General features: G+C 38.1%; 1 protein-coding gene and 1 non-coding gene across 4 annotated transcripts in view; both read right to left on the reverse strand.

The window, feature by feature from the left end:
• POLA1 (DNA polymerase alpha 1, catalytic subunit) overlaps positions 1-20854 on the reverse strand; it is a 215044-nt gene that overhangs the window by 176608 nt on the left and 17582 nt on the right. For all 3 annotated transcript variants that reach the window (XM_075774829.1, XM_075774819.1, XM_075774839.1), the window contains exons 13-25: positions 15026-15100; positions 13628-13766; positions 10465-10622; positions 9350-9434; positions 8483-8544; positions 7648-7737; positions 5915-6031; positions 4864-5039; positions 4318-4447; positions 3861-3980; positions 2615-2711; positions 1958-2082; positions 30-179 (exon numbers count right to left, since the gene is read on the reverse strand). In XM_075774829.1, the coding sequence (XP_075630944.1) occupies positions 30-179; positions 1958-2082; positions 2615-2711; positions 3861-3980; positions 4318-4447; positions 4864-5039; positions 5915-6031; positions 7648-7737; positions 8483-8544; positions 9350-9434; positions 10465-10622; positions 13628-13766; positions 15026-15100 (1524 nt within the window). The remainder of the gene's footprint in view (positions 1-29; positions 180-1957; positions 2083-2614; positions 2712-3860; positions 3981-4317; positions 4448-4863; positions 5040-5914; positions 6032-7647; positions 7738-8482; positions 8545-9349; positions 9435-10464; positions 10623-13627; positions 13767-15025; positions 15101-20854) is intronic.
• LOC142600219 (small Cajal body-specific RNA 24) lies at positions 2230-2360 on the reverse strand. The gene has a single exon (XR_012833659.1).

A 20854-nucleotide genomic window follows, 5' to 3' on the forward strand; every position in this document is an offset into this window, starting at 1 on the left:
AAAAATCAAAGGAGTTCTATAAAACACACCTGTAAATAAAGGTCAGGATTTAAATCTGGCTGTTTCATTAACTGCTTAACTTGCCGTCTTCTCTCCACTAGTTTCCTGATTTCTTTAGGCAAAATTCCCATTTCCAGAGATGGGTCTGGAAGCTCTGGAATTTCTTCCTCTTCTGTGACCTGTCAAATGATCACCACTGCTTACCATTTTTTTGCTTGAAGATTAGATTTTAATGTGTTAAGTGAAAAGCTTGAGGAAAAAACCCAAAACTACACAGCTTGTATCTATTCCTGCAGAGCACCTAAAGCACAGTTTAGAACAAGCATGAGAGGTATTTTTGTGGTATTTAACTGTATTACTTAGTCTGTCCTGGGGGACAGGGACTAAGCCTGTGTCTGTCTGGGAGAAACCCAAGAGAGACATGGTCTAGTAGCAGGAAGATTTTTTTTTTTTTAAATGTATGTGTGTGTATGTAAATCCAGATAACTAAAACACACGCATACTATCACTCTTAGATATATATACACATAAAAATATACAGAAAAGTGCACACACAAGCAATTCTTTCCATGTGAAAAAAATCCATCCTTTTTTTATTATTGCCCAAGTATTTTTGGTGTTCAGAACAGTAAAATGGAGCACATGCTCTGTGGAACTGATACTTTGAATAACTGACAAAAGAGAAATCAACAGTAACAACAGAATGAAAACTCCATCCAAAGCAACTCTTGATTATAGCAAAACAACAACATAACAGAAAGCATACATTCTTCTTGTTAACATAACCAAAGAAATAGTTGCTCAGCAAAAATGGAAAGAAATTTCAAGCACAATGAAAGACAGACAAATATACAAAGAAAGGGCAAAAGAGATACTATGAGGTTGGTAAGTTTAGCAACGCAGTCTAGGAAGAACCATAAAAAGAAATGACACCAAAACCTGAATAAATATCATACCATGACAGAAATCAAAATGAGCTGCTGCAGTTTGAAGCACACTTAAGAAAGCAGGGTATATCCACAGAGAGTTTGGAGGAACTCACGGACAGTTCCACATACTTTTTCCCTCATTTCTGCTATGGTACTGATATTTCAGTTGTTATAGGACTAACTATGTCCCATAACAACTTATGCACAACACGCTAATTCCAACCTGTGAGCTGATACCAGTTAAAAATAAAAGCCTCAGGTTTAACCTTTAGACCTGACCAGCTCACTGCTTCAGCTTACTGCACAGCTCCAACAACAACTGTGCCAGCACAACTGGGGAAATGTGAATAAGCAGCCACGGATAAGCCACGGCCAACACAGCTGCTGAGAAAACAGTATGTGGAACTACACCTTCAGGAGGTTTTTCAGTTGTGTTTAATACAGTTTAATGCTGTATGAATTTCCATGAAGCTGGTCCTGCAGCTGACACAGTCGCAGTATCACTCCCTGACACACACTCTCAAGACACACACATAGTCTAAGAAGGGTTGAGCTCATATTGCATTCTTTCCCCCAGGCAGAAGCATGAGACTTGTCTCTCTCATTCAGGTATGTTTGCATGAATTCTGTGGCAACATAAACTTGAGAAAGCTTCTACCAGCTTAGGATGAAATTGGTCAAGGAGCTCAGAAATTGCTAGGACGACCTAAGGCTGAAAAGGGCCAGCAGCATCTCACTAAAAAATCTTCTTTCATGAGGCTATCAAGATTTTATTTAGATAGGAGAGAACTTACCAAGATTCTATAGAGTATTACTGAAAGGAATATGACAGACATGTAATATTCAAAAAATCCCAACCCAAAACTTACTATGATGCATCTTTAAACAAGAATCACTTTTTTTATGTGTGAGAGGGGAGAAAAAACCATTATACAGTGAAAAAGAAAAGTTTCTTCAAAAGCTGATTCACAGAAAATGCAATTAAGTTAAGACAGTGTAACTTCACTCACAAGTTAAAGCACACAAACCTCTGCCCTTTTCTGTGCTTCTGATGACAGTCGCTGCACTGTGGTAAAGCAGATGTTGAACTCCTGGATAATCGATGGGTACAAGCTGTTGAAGTCGAGAAGCAAAATAAACTTGTCATAAAAACCTAAAACAGAGTTTAAAACAAAAGTCATAGTTACTCAGTCTCCCTAAGGACTTCATCCAACTCCACAATTAATATTTAAGTGACAGTAATACACTGTACCACATCCCTTAAAGTAGCTGCTGAGATGCACCACTGCCCATTATAGAAAGCTGTCAGAAGTGGAACGATCCAACCCCATTAACTCACCAGAGTTGAACAGATAGCTTCTGTGTTACTATAGGACACTTGTACAGTTTTCCCCACATAGAGGAGAAACTGAAAGAAAACTTACGTGTCCATTAGAAAATTATACACAGATATATGGTCCCAATTCCTCGCAAGACCATAATCTTCTCAGAAAAAGTTAAGAAATAAATGTCCCAAGAATAAGTAATTCCACAATCAATGTTGGGAATTTTCTTGCATGCAGCAACACCCCCGCCAAACCACCACACCAAACTCCCACTAGATACACAGACTGCCTATTCCAATCTCTCTGCATTAATATAACCTACCTGTCTCTCATAGAAGAAAGGAAATTGCCACATCTTACCGACTTTGGGATCCAAGACTAAGCCCCCAGCATATGCTGCTTTCTTTTTCCCTATTTTTGATTTATTCTGATCTTCAAAATCTTCATCTTCATCCACCTACATTTGGCATTTAAAAAAGTCATTATCTGGTCTCCAAGATTTCTACACTGTTGGAGGAGTTATTTTTGGCAAATCAAATATGAAATTGGGAGCCAGTGCACAGAGTTCCTTTTAAAATACATGCAAAACATGGTGTTTTCATCATGATCCTTATTAAAGCTCTCTACATGTCAAAACAGCATTCAAACCAACTCCTATAGGAACAAACTGCTAACAAGAGATTATAAAGACTTTAAAGAATGTCATCATTCAACACAGCACTAGCATACATTTTCTGGCTTGCTGTAAAAGTCAACACTAGGAAGAAAATCAATTCACGACCCAGAAGAAATATTATTGCCCAATTCAAATGTAGTTTTTGGAAATACAAAGGCTGGGCTTTAATAAAACAAACAAAAACCTCAACTATTGTTATTAGTGACCTGAAGAGGATTCTCCTGTTTGTCTTGTTGTATTAAGAATTTTTCTCCCAGTTGTTCAATGCTATTCTGAATCATTTAAAATTCCAGCACTGCTTTGATGCACCAATACAATCAACAGAACTTACTGCTTTGGAATTTGTTGTTTAACTTATTTAAAAGTAAAACTAAAAAAGCAAAATATAGTCAAATACAAATACATTCTCCAATTCTAATTTGTTTACTAACAAACATATAGATGTTTCTATAGGTATTATTTACACCGGTATTACCCAAATGAATTTTTTTTAATACCCTTGGATATTTTATCCACATTCTCAAGTCACCCACCTTACAAATTATACTTGAAATACTGTTCATGAGCAAAATAATTGTAGGGCAAATGTGCATCTATTAAGCAGCACAGACTATCTTTCTCTTAAGTGTTTCCCTACACAGCCAAGTACTTAGCTTATTTCAATTTTAAACTAAAAGACCGAGTTTCCATAGATCTGCAATACAATGGAAAAGGTGTTACACTGTCACTTTAAACCATACATTTCTCCATTATCAACTCAACAGCAACAAAAAAAATATAATTAAGCATAAGCTGTAACATTAAGTTAGATGTTATATCTAACATATGTTTGGATTTTCCATGCTCTCATAGAACAGTAATATGCAAAAGATAGAAGAATGTTTTTTTCTTTTTAATAAAAATTCTTGGAAAGAGAAAAACTGGACCCACCAGCTTCTGCGGAGGCTTTTTAAAAACTTGTTTGTCCGGCACTATGTAGTCTTTTTCATAAAATGCGTGAAGCAGCAAGAACTCATTACGTTCAGATCGTCCACCCATCATTGTCCTCGACTATAGAGAGGGGTGAAAAAAGAATTCAAAGCAAAGCATAGAAAACACTGACATACAAAAATAAACTACACAATGTCCTTCAACTATTTTTAAGTTCACCTAGCATTACTATTATTCTCTATCATCACCATGCACACTCAAATGTGCTATGTTTATGGAAGTTTTACATTATTACTTGACTAGATCATTGAACTCTCGCACTCATCACAGCAAAAACTTTACAGTATCATGTAGTCTCAATCAGTGTTTACAAATTAAAACTAGCAAATGAAACACAGAAAACATGGAACTGTTTTTGTGGGACAATGGAAAGGGGCAGAAAGTAATAAAAGTGTACCATGACATTCCCAGAGATGTTTGTTATTTGAAGAGCCAGTGGCAGAACATTCAGCTCACACATGATCTGGAGAATGAACTTGGCATCTGTCCAGGTGTTTTCCAGCATGAACATTAAGTGAGGAGACTCACTGCAAAAAGAAGGATGGCCTAGTAAAGTAAAATCAGCCTCCTTTGTGCTCTGTAGTAGTGTAGACCTATATGTTGTATGGTACATGTGGTATCTGTAGCACACCAGTGTTGAATCATACAGCAAGCTCTTAATTGGAAAAAAAAAATAATCCCCAAGCTCAAGCTCGCATATCTTATTAGTGTGTCTAAACCAATGCTCTCACAAATCAATTCGCTTTACGCATAGTAAGCCAACAACCATGAGTAGCTTGAAACGTTATAAAATACTGTTAAGATAATACTTTACTTTTCAAATACCAGTATGCTAAGTCAGCATCTCCATGACAAATCAAATAAGCAAGTATGAAACTGTATAGCAGGAAATTAGCTCCTCTACTTTCCAGTGAAGGATTAAAAACACGAATCATCAACTCACCTGTACATATTTCGAATTTCCTCTGGTAGAATTGTTATCCTCTCTGTTTTCAAAATCTGACGGACCAGTTCAGATAAATGGTAACTTTTGCAACGAATTAATTCTTTAGCAGAAATTTCTACATCACAGATCATTCGACCGCAGGCAGCATTCCTTTCAGCAAACCCCCCTCGACCCTTAGTATCATACAAGGGGAGAAAAACCCAAACAGAATGAAACATACAAACATTAACAAAGCACATTCATCCAAAATATATGTTTATAGGTCTCAGTTAAGTCAGTTGGTCAATAAATACTCTAATACTCTAAATACTAAATACCACTAATACTAAGGCTTTATAATTATGCCCTAAAGGAATCCATGGTATCTTTCAGTATATGTGGATATTAAGTAGTACATACTTAACTCTCATTACTAGTTAGAGCTTCATTCTTAACCTGTCATGCTTTTTTTTTTTCCCTTTAATAATTAGAATAGTCCCAAAAAGAACATGGGTGTGGATTTTGTTTTTCCTCCGAGGATATTTTTCATACTAACAGTGGGACAAAGAAGTCACAGAACAAAGGACACACAAATACTCATTGTGGCCTCTAGGAAGGACAGGAACAGGCAACAACGTGGCCACATTCAGCACTTCGACACTCCAAGACTCACACATTGTCCTCTGAATAAATACGTACTAAGAACTACAGAATTAACTTAGCAGCTCTCTATGGGATGATTCACCAATCAATCCAAATTACATTTTCTCATTTTACAGTTATAGCAGACAAAGACTGTTACAGTAAAGACTATTGCAATTAATCTGTCATTACCATCATCTAGTTGAGATATGTAAACTAAATTAGCCTAACTTGAAAATTAGTTTAGCTTATTACTGTAATAAAAGTCATATAAACACTCATCATTTCTGATCTGGGACACATGAAATTCAGCATGACCAACAGTCAAAATACATCAGTGTCACATTTACAATTCCTCAGCAAAATTAATTCATTTTTAATCGCATGCAACATAAAGGGGCTTAAAAGACTTGAGCGATCTTATTACCCCAAGCTTTGGCATATTGGACCTCCTCAGTCGACCTATCTTGGACCAGTGAGGGACTTTGGACACATTAATTCTTTGAAGCAGCACTTCCAGATCAAATCCATAAATATTATGACCCTTGCAGCAGAAAAAATAACAAAAAAAGGTTACAACGAATGCAAATGGAAAGACTTACTTTCACACACTCGGTATTCCTTTGCCCTTTGTGGTTTTTTCACACTAATTGATGGCATTATCTCTCTCATAGAAAGCACTTTCTAAGAGAACATTCATCAACAGTACTCATTAGTCTTAACACTAACAATGCTGTTCAGTAGAATACCAAAAATCAGCTCTATAACTGGCTCATAGCACACAGGATTCAGCTTTATGCTTTGATACCAGAGATTAGGATTTAAAGCCTTCTAGAAGAAAAAAACTCCAACATTCTTTATACAGCATATAAACTTAGCTATGAGTAATTCCTCTCTCTCCACCCATGAAAGTCTCAATATTGACATCAAAATACTGTCTTTTTTTTCCTTTGATACTACAACAGGCATAGCTGTTAAATCTGGACAGGAAGACCTTGCAACCAGTATTTACATATCAAAGTACTCTAGCAATATTTGCAAAGTTTAAACAATGCTAAGGACATTGCTGACATTGGTCTGTAACCTCAGCTGAAAGCAAAATGCTACCCTGACGAACGAGTCTATGCACACCAGTCAGTCAGGAGGAACTGTAGGTTCACCATATCAGATACGTCCGTGTGGTGTAATACTGTGCTGTAGAAGCAGTTCCTTAAATCAGCAGCAGCATTACAGCTATAGTAGAGGGGTCCTACCTATATTGCTCTAGCTTGTTTTTCAACAGCACTAATTAAAGCAAGGGCAAATTAAACTGCACTAACAAAGCTCTGCTGTTTTTAGGATCAGAGCTCCCCTACTACTGCCATCTTCAATTTAAAAACCACTGGCTGCAGTGTTTCCCCTGATTCCTTCCCATAACCACCAAGAAGCTCAGCTCATAGGGCAAACACCGGATACCAGCCACAGTGAGCTGAGAACATCAGGAATCTGACTGCTTGTTTCATCCTATTCCCACCACTTCATTATTTGTATTTACCTACAGAAGAATAGCAAGCTGTATATAACCAACCTCAGAGTTATAACCAACTACAAATTGTCTTCAAAATTTCATTAAATGAAAGTCAGGACTGTATATTCATTAAACATAGCAAAAAAAAAAGAAAATGAGTAATTATAATAAATCCTCAGCTGCCAATACAGTAAAAAAACATGAGTGCTTATTACAAAACTTTGCAGAGATTCTGTGGATTTGTATAGGTTATCATTTTCATTTACAGCATAAACAGCATCTAAATGCTGATAAATCATATGAGCATCTGAACTGAAACAGACTCTTAAGTATACCAAGAGTTCTCATTTTTCCCAGAAAATCACAAAGCTTTTTTTGTTGTGTTTTGTCTTTCTGAGTACCTGAAACGGTACTATGGAAATACTGCCTATTTCAGATATTATGGGAAATAAAAGGATGTATAAAATGCTGTCTGGGAAATTCTGTATCATCTTTGTATCAAAGTATACCTGCTGTCTTCTAAGCAAATTCAATTCATAAGGCAGTCTAAAATAAACATTAAAAAAACCTATACGGGGACAAAAGAAAAAGAAGAAAGCTGGCCAGCTGACAATATGCTTTAATTTAACTCTCAAAGTCTCAGAACTACTCACCACAATAACATCTGGGTCAATTTTGTGAATCTTCGCAAGGAAAAATCCCAGCAGTGTTCTCTCTGTTGCAGCAATTTCTATTTTAGCATTCTAAAAGGAGCAAGAGAGCACCTGATTTCAATGACCCAATAAGTTTAAAATGGAAACATCTCCTCTCCCCTACTAGTTACAAGACAATAATAAAGTACCACAGAGTTCTCCCTTTCCTTCTATAATTCAAGGCTTTTTGTTCTCACTCCCATAGACACAGAAAGCTTTTCTCAGAGGCTTTTTTCCATTTTGCTTTTGTATGCAGGTGTCTAGTGATATTTTAAGAGCCTCCTAAGAATCAAGCACACCAGAAAAATGCTCCATGTGCATCCTTCACTCACAGGCTTAAGATCACACAGAAACAGAGGAAAAACAAGAATAGGTTACTTTATTATTCTGTCAGCTCTCCCAGTACCCTTTAGAAAGGATGTCTTCTAAATTTTGACAGACTTTACTCTCCAAGGAAAGAAGAAACAAATTCTCCCAGTTTACTGCAAGTACAGAGTCAGGTATAATGAAAATGAATCACAATTTTAGCCTCTCTGCAAAATCTTTCCAACTCTCTTGCCTAACTCTCCATCTATTTTATGAGCACAACTAGCAGCAGTACTGAATCACACAGAGCACACCTCTGTTTTTACAAACAACACAGAATAAACACCAGGATTTAGGTTTGCATAGTGGAAAACTATTGAAATAATCATGCCATTCCTTTGAATATTTCTCTTACACAACTTACCCAAAGCAACATGAAGTTCATATTTTAAAAGGTACCGCAATCAGAAGACTAACAAAATGCAATTACCTTCTTTTTAATAGCTTCTTTGAAGTCATAAGGAAAAATGCAATCATTTGGTTTGGAAACAGCTGCAAAAGAAGTTACATTTGTTCTTACATATAAGTTCTTAACTGTACCCTTCCCATAAGCATCCATCCATAACAAAGGGAGATAAAGAAAACTAACTTCTAATTCAAAAAAGGTAGCTTTATGTGAATACTTGTCTTTAAGATAACTGAGTAATTAATAAAGTATTAAACAATTTTAATCATTCATATCTGAGGTTACCATTGCAGATTAAAACGATGGTCCACACCTTCTGGAAAACTTCCTCCCACAAGTGTTCAAAACTATCACTTCCAATTGGGGTCTGAATCTCAAGGTTTGGTTGATCCTAATGATCTATAATGACCCTGCTGCGAGAGATTCCCCCCCCCCCCCAAGAAAACTTATTTATAAATAAATGTGACGTTTATTTTTTTAATTCTGTTCAGAAGAACTGAACTGAAAAATAATTAAGTGACAGGAAATAAGTAGTCTAAATTAATAGGTGAATAAAGTAATCCAAGAGAACACATAATGAAGTAAAACTAATTAAAATGATAGGAAACTGTATAGAGCAGGGTTACTTCGCATCATCTCAAACTAAGATTTTTTCCAATGAAGTCTTCAACAAAAAGTCAGTAACCAGTGATTTTAAAAAAAGGGAGAAAAGCCTGCCTGGTAGTTCAAACTTTGTCACTTACCTACTGCAGCCATTGCTGGAGTGACAGAATGAAGTAAAAAAGCCAAATGCAAAACAGAATCACCACACAAAACACAAAAAACCACAACAACAAAAGAAGAACTCTGAAGGAATTGTTTTTCTACTCATAAATTGTTCCCAGTACATACCACAGAAGTGTGTCTGAAAAGGAGGCTGAGGCGGAGCCTTATCCAAAGGAAATTTCTGATGAATCAGAGCTGCAACAGCCACAATCTATACCAATGAGATACAGAAAACACATCTTCATAAATATGACTACTATCAATAGCTATTTCTTCCCTCCTTTTTTCAATTTCCCTCATCTCTTTTCTCTTGTTTCTACAAAACATCTTTTTAAAATTAATTCCAAATACAAATAGTTATAAAGAAGAAAAGTAAAATAAAGCAGAACTTACTCCTAAATTATTATCTTAGAAATTTGAGAGGAAAAATAATTACTTTTGGAAAACTCTGCTTTTATCAAACTTTGTTCTGAATCTGAACAGACCCCACAATTTAAGGATTCCCTATGAAGTGTCCTATATTGGCTAGGAACCAGGAATTTTCCATACTAGCCCCCCAAAAAAATTTAACTTCACCAAGAGAACTAGTTCTGCTTGAAAAATTCGCCAGCCTAATTTTTCTTCCATTGAAATAGCCAGAAACAACTACCCTATCCTATTAGTGAATACTAAATCTCTTCCTAAGCTAGGGAGACTTATGTTAAAACACAGATAAACATGCCTAACTGCACGTTATGGTCTGCAGTCCACAACTGAGAGTGGCCACCTACATCTCTCCCACTTTCTGAAAAAAGAAAAGAACTCACAGCAGAATAATAGGTGCTGTAAGATTCAGAGCAAATTCTTATTCTATTTCAAAATTAGTATTATCAGCAGAAAATCCCAGTCATTTTACCTAGAACCTATGATTAGCTCTACCAAAAAGAAGAAAACCCAAAACATTAACAGCTGTTCTGGGACTGTTTCATCTGTAACTATTACAGACAACAAATAGAAGGCTTGAAAAAATACATAGAATCTACCGTCACAGTAAATATTCTCACCAAGCCCCCTGAACCTATAGTTCTCACACTAGCAAGACTCCAGTAAAAATTTCTTTGAAAAGCCCGCAGCACAGAGAGTTTATTCAACAGTAAAAATATTTAGACATGCTTTATCAGGTGAAGTTCTTCCAAGCCTTAGAAAATTTTTAACATATGCCAAAGAACAAAACCAAACCAAAATGAGAGCAGATTACATACCTCATTCTGGTGAGTCTTTGGGTTCTGAGTGGTTTTCATGCTGAGGGACATGACCACGAGAGGAGGAGGAGTAGAAAGATCTTGAACCACGTTCACCAAGCCAGGCTTCATGGCCACAGCCTCCACCTTACACCAGCTGACCGACTGATTTGAGGGCTCTGAGGAAACAACACAAACCACCTTCAGGTACGGCTTCTCTAATGGCACTATTGCACAGAGCATGTCCTTTGAATGTTTTGCCTTTCTGGGATAGTCCGAGATTCAGACTAATCCTGCCCAATTTTGGTAACTCCCTGGGCCCTAACTCCCCAGTTGGAAGTTCAGTCACACCAGGGGCTCTTTAACACCAAAGAAGAGAGGGAAGATTTGTATTGAGATCAGGAAGATGTGTAATGCAAAAAAAAAAAAAAAAATACTTCAGGCAGTTTTATACAGTCACAGTAGAGCAAGGTATAAGCCAAGCGAGCACAATCCCACCCAAAATTACTATACCACCTCTTAGCATCTAATCTTGTAGTCAGACCAAAGGGAGAAGGCTTCACAAAAATTAATACAAATGAAATGAAAGAATACTCAGAAATTTCTCAAACATTACAGAAAAGGCAGCCAGAGTGCTAATCAAAAGAATTTTGATCGAATGAAAACAAGAACATGACTGACTGAAATGCACCAGGTAATTAATTCATTTAGATATAGTCCTCCAGAAAAATGATTATGGAAATAAGGAGATGGGGAATGTCATAAGAGAGTTCATACTACCCTGGTACTATAAGCTATCATAGAATGTAAGAGAGAGCACAGAAATTTAGAAATTACTTAGACATAAAGTGTACAAGAGCTAAAAAATTACATGGATAGATGGAGGGGAAAAAAAAAAAAAGACATGTTCACCACCCATTATCATTTGGGAATTTTTTAGTCTGTAAGTCTTCACTTGCTTTAAAAAAAAAGTGATCATTCACAAAAGATGCTTATGAGGTAACTCTCTACATGCAGAAAGAAGCAGAGGTTACATTTCTGACAGATTAGCCTTTTGAAGACAGCTGTTGGTAGATCTAGTTATCTTACTCCCTGCAAAATTATTTCACCTCTCTCTGGAAACCCACATATTTTACCTTCTCCCATTATCCTTGCTCTAAATGCAAACAGGTAACTGACTAAAATATCTTCATTTATAAAACAGTGATTATCTCTCCAAAGGAAGACAGGCAATCATTTGCTTAACACCTTTTCTCTTTGATCGTCAATATCTTAACACCCTGAGCTTCAACTAGCACTCTATAGAGCCGTTGTCTCCAAAGTGGGGTGCATGCACCACAGGGGGTGCATAAGACAATCCACTGGGGTGTGGTAAGAAAATATTTCTGTACCATTAATAAATAAATACATTAAAAAGTGTTTATTTCACATACTTCATCCTTTTTTAATTTCTATTTTTGTGTTTATTTTATAATGTACATAATAAATTATATACATGTGCTACTGTAGTAATATATAAATAAATATCTATATATCGGGGATACATGTTCAAATTTTTACTGACAGGGGTGCATTGTCTAACAAGTTTGGAGACTGCTGTTCTAGAAAAGCTCTGGTGCTACCTACCACTGATACTGAAACTGCAAAGACAGCTTCATTATGAATAGCGATGACAGTTTTTGAAGAAGTTGTAGAAATCTGATCAAATGGTTTGAGACTTTTCAGGCATACTTCTTACCCCCAAGACCCTCTATGGGAAGCGTGGAAGGGAAACCACAAGAAAGCAAGAACCTTCTGATAAACTAGACAGTCCCCCCCAAAAAACCCTACAAAACCAAAACCAACCAAACAAAACAGCAACAAGAAAATCCCAACCACCCAGCTTTCGGGCACAAAATCCAATGCAATGACTACAGAAATTTGCATAAATATAACTAGCCAGCTTAATAGACAGATTTCAACAGAGTAGGCATGCCACAGCTTTGAAATGAGCAATTCTGATAGCAAGATACAGACTTTCTAGAACCTGAAGGCTGTAATGGAGATGTGGGAGTGAGGAAAAAAGAGCTCCCTCAGATTACCATTTAACTCTGGTGTGGAATCAGTATTTGAGCGCAGGCAAGGTAGTTCTACGGAGAGATAATGCACATCAACATTAAGTAAAATTGAATACTGCCTGAACTGTTCGTTATGATTGCCGTAACGTTTGTCATACTGGATATGAGGAACAAAATAGCTCTGGACTCTTTTCAGGTGAGGAAAGAAAATGCCAAAGAAGTAAGAGGTTAATTCTTGGGCAAAGAGTACAGGTGAAAAACCACTCTTAAGCCTTTAAAATCAGTGCCAGAAAAGTACACTGATGCTTGCCAATATCTGGTGGAAAACCCATCACAGCTAATATGTCTTTTGGCAGTCAGGGGTTTGTCTTGCCTATTCCAGCTCAAAATCCTTACTGGTATCAGCTTTGTCCGTGACTGAGGTGTTGGAAGACGAGAATCCTCCTGGAGTCAGCGTTCATACTGTCAGTTCTACATTCAAAGCGCCCCAAGGAGATTGCACTAATAGATGTAGCTTTTGTCCAGTATGATCAACTTCCCTACATTCTTGGGAATATGCAGTCCATGTTGAATAAAGGGCTCTAACTGAGCCAAAATAAGGTGGCATAACCACCTGTAAGTGAAGCATGCCACTCATGAGGCAGAAAGGATTTCAAACTAAAAAAGCTCCACACCACAAACTTTTCTAAGCATCAGAAAAAAACCCAACTAACAGACAAACAAAAAAGCCATCCAGCAGTGGTTTGTTCTTAAAAAGATAAATTTGCAGAAAAAAGCATGAATCTCAAGTCACCAAGAGAAGAAAAGGAAACTAACTTTAGCTCAGTAGACATAGCTTTAGGGTATGCACCAAAGAGTAGCTGCCAGGCACTGTATAGTTCCCTCTCACTGCCATTCAAACTTAGAATCTCATCTGTACAGTGTGCAACTTTATACAGATAGAGCTCTCAAAAAAAGAAAGAAAAAGTTACATTTTGTACTAGATAATGAAAATTACACAAATAAATTGCAAGGTTAATTTACAAAATTATAATTTATCAGTACAATTTAAATTTCACCTCCTCCCCCCGATCTGTAATTATGTGTGTTTTCCAGCAACTAAGTATTTCACATGCAAACCACCATACGTGGATTTTTTATTTCCAGCCAGCATGGTCCTTTGATCTTCCGACTCATCAAGAGAAGTTCCAGGCTAGAGGTGTTAGCTCCAAATACATGTGAAAATGTTTGTCCTTTCAGATCTTGGGGAAGCCGAGGACATTCAGCCTAACAAGTAAGAGAAAGCAGTGAGCCATTTCACCCCACAGAAGCCTTCAAGGTTGACACGCTATATTCAGACAGCACCTTAACAAAACTACACAATATCTGAAATCACTGTAATTTCCCACAAACAAAGCCTTAACTCATAATACCTCACAGTAATTGAAGAAATTACACTATTGACTTAAATAGGTGCATAACAAAATCAGGACTGCAACGTAAAAATGCACTGAAGCAAAAGTTCTTTACCCATATTGAATATAAGACAGAAATATTGTCATTAGTCAAGACTACAACAATGTTCAATGACCATTTTAATATAGAAACTGCTCAGGTTGTAAACTTAATTAGATAGTTACAGCTTTCATCTTGTCTGTCATATAAAGACTGCATAAAGCGTTTCTGCGCAGCTAAAGAAAAAATTGAGATAGCTAGCAAATCTCTATAGGATGCTGCTTTTGCACCTAGAACTAGTATAAAAAACTGCTTTAAAAAGACATTATCTCAGCAACCAGCCCAATAGGTTCAAGACTGCTGAGTCTCTTACATTTGAAACCAAACCAGTATTTTTGCTAATGAAGAATAGCTACTGATGTTCTCATGGGAATTTTTTTCCGTCTTTGCTGCTCAATTTCACAGATCTTCAACAGAAGTCTTTCTCACCCAGCTGCTATTTGCAAGAGCCACGTAAGCAGAGATATCAGCTATATTCTGGACATGAATTCAACAAAACCTTTAAAGATAGTAAGTAATTTAAAACACCTTACAGTACTTCAGGCCCTGATCCAGTATAGCTAAAGGATTGTTTGGCTGATTGGTTGATTCAACGGCAAGGTGATAAAAATAAAGCAGGTTAACTAGGAATACAGATTGTTGTAAATCAATAAGCAAATTATAACTAGGGGAGAAGGTGGGAGGAATGCAGTAGTTGTAGGAAGTACTTTTTCCCCTCATGCTTTTTTTACACAAATAGAGCTAATGCTAACAAAGCAGTATGTCATAGGTTACTTGTTAAGAAACTGTTTTTAAGAACTAACCAACATACAAATAATAACAAAAAAAGCCACCAGGTTAGGTGTTAACCTCTTGTTTTATTTTTAAATTACAAGACAATGAGCAACTAACTACATACTGAGACAGAGGTACAGCCACTAGCTAGTAAAGATCAAATCCTGCAAATCTTTTTTTTTTTTTTGTAAAATCATAAAATTCTTAATTAGATAAGAAAGCAGGCTATGGTCTTTTGTCAGATTAATAATACTCACCGAATATTTAATTTCTAAGTATTCAGATTTTGCTGGAACATCCGGGATCTCAAAAGCATAATATTTTTCCACTTTCTATATAAAACAAAGATATTATTTTTTCAATATGTCCCAACTGAATATTCATTCTGTCCAGTAAGAAAGCTAATGAAATAAAGGCCAGTCAAAACATACATCTCAAATATCATGGGCCTGATCATATATTACTAATTCTGCAACTCATTATAATCATCTAGAGATAGTAAGAATGTTTTAGCACCTGCGTTTAATCTCTTAAGGTTTTCCTAGCACAAAGAGTTTCTACATAATTGATTCACGAGTACACTAACCATCACAAAACAAAAAAAATTACGAGCTTAATAGCTAGGGAAACTCATAAATGTTCTGTAAATTCACAGGCTTCAGATATACTCATGAAAATTGGTGGTTGTAGACCATGACAAAAATCACAAAATGGCTGAGATGGAAAGGCATCTCCAGATACTGTCTAGTCCAGCCGCTTGCTCAGAGCTGGGTCAACTCAGTGGGTTGCTCAGTGTCCTCTCCAGTTAGGTTTTGAATATCCCCAAGGATGGAGACTCCACAGCCTCTCTGGGCAACCTGTGCCAGGGCCTGACCTCCCTCACAGTAAAAAAGTGGTTTATGTTCTGATAAATTTCACGTGTTTCAAATGGTACCTATTGCTCTTGTCCTCCATCGGGCGCCAGTGAGAAGTCTGCCAGAATCATCTTTGCTCCTGCACATCAGATGTTTATACACAATGATAAGATTTGCACCACCAATCCCTCATGCCAAACCTTCTCTTCTCCAGACTGAGCAGTCCCAGGTCTGTCAGCCACTCCTCACATGAGAGATGCTCTAGTCCCTGTAATTACTCTTTGTGGTCCTGTGCTGGACTTGCTCCAGTATGCGTGCATCTTTCTTGTACCAAGGAGCTCAGCTGAACACAGCGCTCTACACGTGTCTCACCAGGGCTGCATAAGGGGGAAACTACCTCCCCTGAACCTGCTGGCAACACTCTGCCCATGGCTGTCTTTGCTGCAAAGGTACATTGTTGGCTCTTGTCCAACTTCATGTCTACCAGGATGACCAGATCCTTCCCTCCAAAGCTGCTTTCCAGCCAGTCAGCCACCAACTTCTACTGGTGCCTGAGGTTATTCCAGTCCTGGTGCAGGACTTGATATTTCCCTTTGTTGAATTTGATGAGATTCCTGTAGGCCACGAGATATCTCCAGCCTGTTGAGGTTCCTTTGAATGGCAGCACACATCTAGTATATTAGCCGCCACTCCTGGTTTCATACTGTCTGCAGATTTGCTGAGTGTGCGCTCTGTGTCATCATCCAAGTCATTAAGACAGACGCTAAGCAGGATTGGACCATTATCAACCCCTGGGGTACATCACTAGGGACTGTCCTCCACCTGGACTTGGTGCCACTGATCACAACACTTTGAGACCAGCAGTGCAACCGGTTTTCAGTCCATCTTGCTCATACTTACCTAGCTCATACTTCATCAGTTTGTCTTTGAGGCTGCTATGCGAGACAGAGTTGGAAGCCCTACTGAAGTCAAGGTAAACAAGAGTCACTGCTCTACCCTTGTCCACCAAGCCAGTCATCTCTTCACAGGAGACTACCAGCATGGTTAAGCATGATATCCTCTTTGTAAATACACACTGAACGCTCCCAAGCACCTTCTTGTATTTTGCATGTCTGGAAAACAGTTGTTTTCACAATTAGTTGTTCCATCACCTTTTCCCAGGGTTCTGCTTCCCTGGAATTTCCTCTTCCTTGCCCATCTTGATGATAGGTTTGACATTTGCTTTCTTCCAGTCCTTAGGAACCTCCTCTGATCAACATGACCTTTTAAAGATAATCAAGTGCGGCCTCACAGTGACATTGGCCAGCTTACTCCGCACTTGTGGGTGCATCCCATCAGGTCCCATGCACCTGTGTCTGTCCTATTTGTTTATATGTTCCCTAACCTGATCCTCCTCCACCGAGGACAAGTTGTCTTTGCTTCAGGCTTTCCTTCTGGTCTCTTGGGGTCAGGGATTGCTGAAGACTGGACTTAGCAGTAAAGACCAAGGCAAAGAAGATATCAAGTATCTTGGCCTTCTCCATGCCCTTTATCACCACATTCCCTGTTCCTTTCAGCAGCAGGCCCACATTTTCCCCTAGTCCTCTTGTACCTGCAGAAGCCCTTCCTACTACTCTTTGCCTTACTCACTGGATTCAACTCCAGGTGGGCTTTGGCTTTCCTTTTTCCACCATGATGTCACCTGCAGTAGTCTGGCCTCTAATCCTGACCTATAAGCTCCTGACCAGCTTTTTGCTCATCCTTAAGTGGGGCTCCATGCATTCCCATTGCTCTGAAAAGTAAAAAGGACCCCCCCCCTCCTCACCATCCCAGCCAGTCCTTCTTAACCACATCCTATCCCACCATGTGCCTGTGATCCCAATGAGATTGTAGCCCTGTAATTGCACAGAGTTCCTCCTTTTATACTGCATGCTTTAGTGTACCAGCACTTCAGAGAGGCACCTGAGAGAGCTGACTTCCCAATCATCTGCCAGCTGTTTACTTTATTACATGCTTAGAACAGCATCGTTTTTATGGCAGTATTGTATTTTTCATTTTGAGTGACTTGGGTTTTACTAGAAAGTAGTCAAGTTTGTTTACATATCTCTAACAAAGATAGTTAAAGGAGCCTCAAGTTCAGTATAACTTTACTGAAAGTTAAGTATCACTTCTGCTTTCTTCAAGAACAATAATGGTTTTCCACAACATTCAGAGTTTATCAGTTTCTAAAAATAACTATCTTCATTTTCCAAATAATTACAGTATCCTGCGCAACAATACAACAGTACCTGCTGAAATGCCATGCCCTACCCCATAATATGTATGCTCTGCCCTTTAATATTTCGCAAACCATCTGCACCACTGTTATATGTTACTGTTATTATGTTATGCCCTAAATATGCTAGAACATTACTCTTACTACAAGAATTCCTAGAGGCCTCTTAAATTAAAAAGCATATTTTCACTGGATATTGCACTAAGTTCAGCACATTATACATAGTTAGCATAATATACCACAAGAGTATGTTTAATAAGAAAAAACAAAGTCACCGTAAATTGGAATAAAATTTACAAATAAACAACACATCATGCACAGCTAGGTAAACTCAAAATTATTTGTTTTGGGCATTAGGTGATTTGGGTTTCTTTCTTAAATTAATAGCATCAGCAATAGCTCCCTCAGAGCACTACAATGAGCAGTTAAGCTTGCTACTTCTCCTCACACTGCAGTTTTAAGTCTGCAAAGCCTGGGTAGAAGAGGAGAAGGCCCTCTGCTATAAATAGGAGGAAGGCAAATCCAGAAACAACTACGGCAGCAACAGCTACATGAAAGCAGAGAGAGAGAAACATAACTTAGTATGAGAGCATCACTGTGAAGTCAGAACAGCATTACAAATTAGCATGCGAATGTAGATCTGAACTGTTGAGCCAAAGCAGCACGTCATAGCTGTAACAGAACAGATGGCGATGCAACTGCTTTTAGCACATATTACTGGTGATCCCCCTCCTTCCCTTTTTTAAAAAAAATTTCAAAAAACCCTCTCAAGCTTCAAATAAGTTCTTGTTGCAAACGCAAGCTGAACATAGTGTAAAAATAGTATGCTGCAGTGATTCATTTGCGTTATTCCACACAGCTCAGCTCAATTACACAAGCGTCTGGTCATAACTGCAGTGAATGAATGCTTTGCTGCAGAGTAATCTGCCCTTCAAGTGGCCCTTCAGAGAGCAGAAATGAGCAGCAGTGATTAGCTGCTAAGTTCCTAAGTGGAGTAAGGCTGCTTTCAAATTGATTTGTGAAGACTTGCTAACTTGGCAGCAGTGCAACCCATTGAAGCTACAATTAGCAGCAGGTGCGGGAGGAAATGATACGGCTTAAGTATATCTGTTCACAGGGACAAGTCTGGTGTGCTGGCAAGGCCAAGATGCACGCACACACACGCACACAGAACAACTTGTCTCAGTGTAAAAATACTGGCTCCTTCTGCATCATCACAGAACGGGGTATTCTGAATAAAAGAACTGTGAGTGATGGCAGGTATGCTAGTAACCTTCCTGATTTCCAACTAATGGTGGGAGAATAAAAGTTTCTCAGTTTCACAGTACTATGCCAAAACTGAGACTAGCCTTCTAAAAAAAAAATCTTTCAAAGCACCAACCCTTAACAACAGAGCAGTGGAACACTGGCTGCACATCACAGAATAGTGGAGTTCTTATAAAGCATATTAGCTCTTAACCACATACAGTCACAACTGTGTGAAGATCACCTTTTTTGGAGCATTCACTCAGCTGAGTGCCCCCACCATTTCAATTCGAGAGCCCTGCACACCCCTATGGAAACACAGATGCAAGAGCTGTATAACAACACATCACCTCTGGCGATATGACTGCAATGAAAAGAAAGATGATGACTCCTTATGAAAAGCAGATTAACAAGGTATACAACCAGGCAAATTGAGGTCTCTCGAAGAGGAACAAAAGAAAAGGAGTGTGCAGTAATAGGACAACCCCACTACGCTCACCACTATCCTGCAGGCAACAAAAGGACCCCCTGCTGCAGAGAAGTAAGCCTGGTCAGATTTGGTGCCACTTGTGCATAGTCAATTTTATATTAAGCTGGAATAGCTGAGTTACTGTAATACTTTCCTTCAATAGTCCTACAAAGGCCCCACTAACAGACCTACTCTCCAATCCTGTCTCTTCTCCTATCCCCCACATTACTAGTGCCATACCCTCCTGCTAGCTCCAGTTCTCATTAAACACTTCCAGGAGGCAGTAACTATCAAAATCAACAGATAATTATGCTACGAAAATAAAGCTGGATAGCCTTTTACCACGTTAGTAAAATTCAGTTTACTGAAGACTCTGATGAATTCAAACAGAATTTGAATTCTTACTGTTCAGAGACACTTCTGGTAGGTTACTCCAGAGCTTCTCTGCACACACAAGTATCCTGCCTAATTTATTCATGAATTAAAATTTATAAATTTGTTCTTTTGCTAAAGCTGTCCTTGAAATAGCTTTCTCACTGCTCATCCCCTTTCAATGTTTTTAGAGAGCAAAAAGGTCTTATCATTATTCTTCACTTTACCAGGCTAAAAAATAAAATAAAATTAAAGCTCTTTCATAGTTATCCCTGGTATAACTGATTCTCCTTTTGTCTCATCCTTCTAATTACCATCTTTTGTATCTGTTGTTGCTTGAGTTAATCTTTCCTCATCAAGACGATCAAGTGTTATAACATTCTAGGAAAGATCTGAACAGTGCCTTAGCGCTGCTACGTCCCTATTCCTGCTAGGGATCACCCCTGTGTTACACCCAAGGACCCCAGATGCACTCTAGTCATGTGTCTGGACAACACATGATCCCGAGCTCTGTGTAAACTCAATAAAAATTTGAGAAGCTTTGAACTAACAGCAGAAATAACAGTTCAAATACTTTCTGCATATGGTTTTACCTAGATTTTTTTAAAGCCATCTTTGAAGGTTAAACTTTTTACTCCATTACCTCACTCACACTATTTTTCCTTAGCACACCATGGAACAGGTGGAGGTTTCCTAAGATTCCGTTAGCAGATCTGCATCTTTTCAAAGACCTTTCCCCCCTCCTTCCATTTCTGGAGTACAAGCATATGTATCCTCTCTTTTAATGAAGAATTGATTTGCCCTGAGTTTCCTCCCTCATTCCTGAAAGGGTCTTTGAACAGTGAGCTATTACAAAGTTGTGTTTTACCTATTGTTAAATTCATTCCTTTCC

Source organism: Balearica regulorum, chromosome 1, assembly GCF_011004875.1.
Source record: "Balearica regulorum gibbericeps isolate bBalReg1 chromosome 1, bBalReg1.pri, whole genome shotgun sequence".
Taxonomy (NCBI): Eukaryota; Metazoa; Chordata; class Aves; order Gruiformes; family Gruidae; genus Balearica; species Balearica regulorum.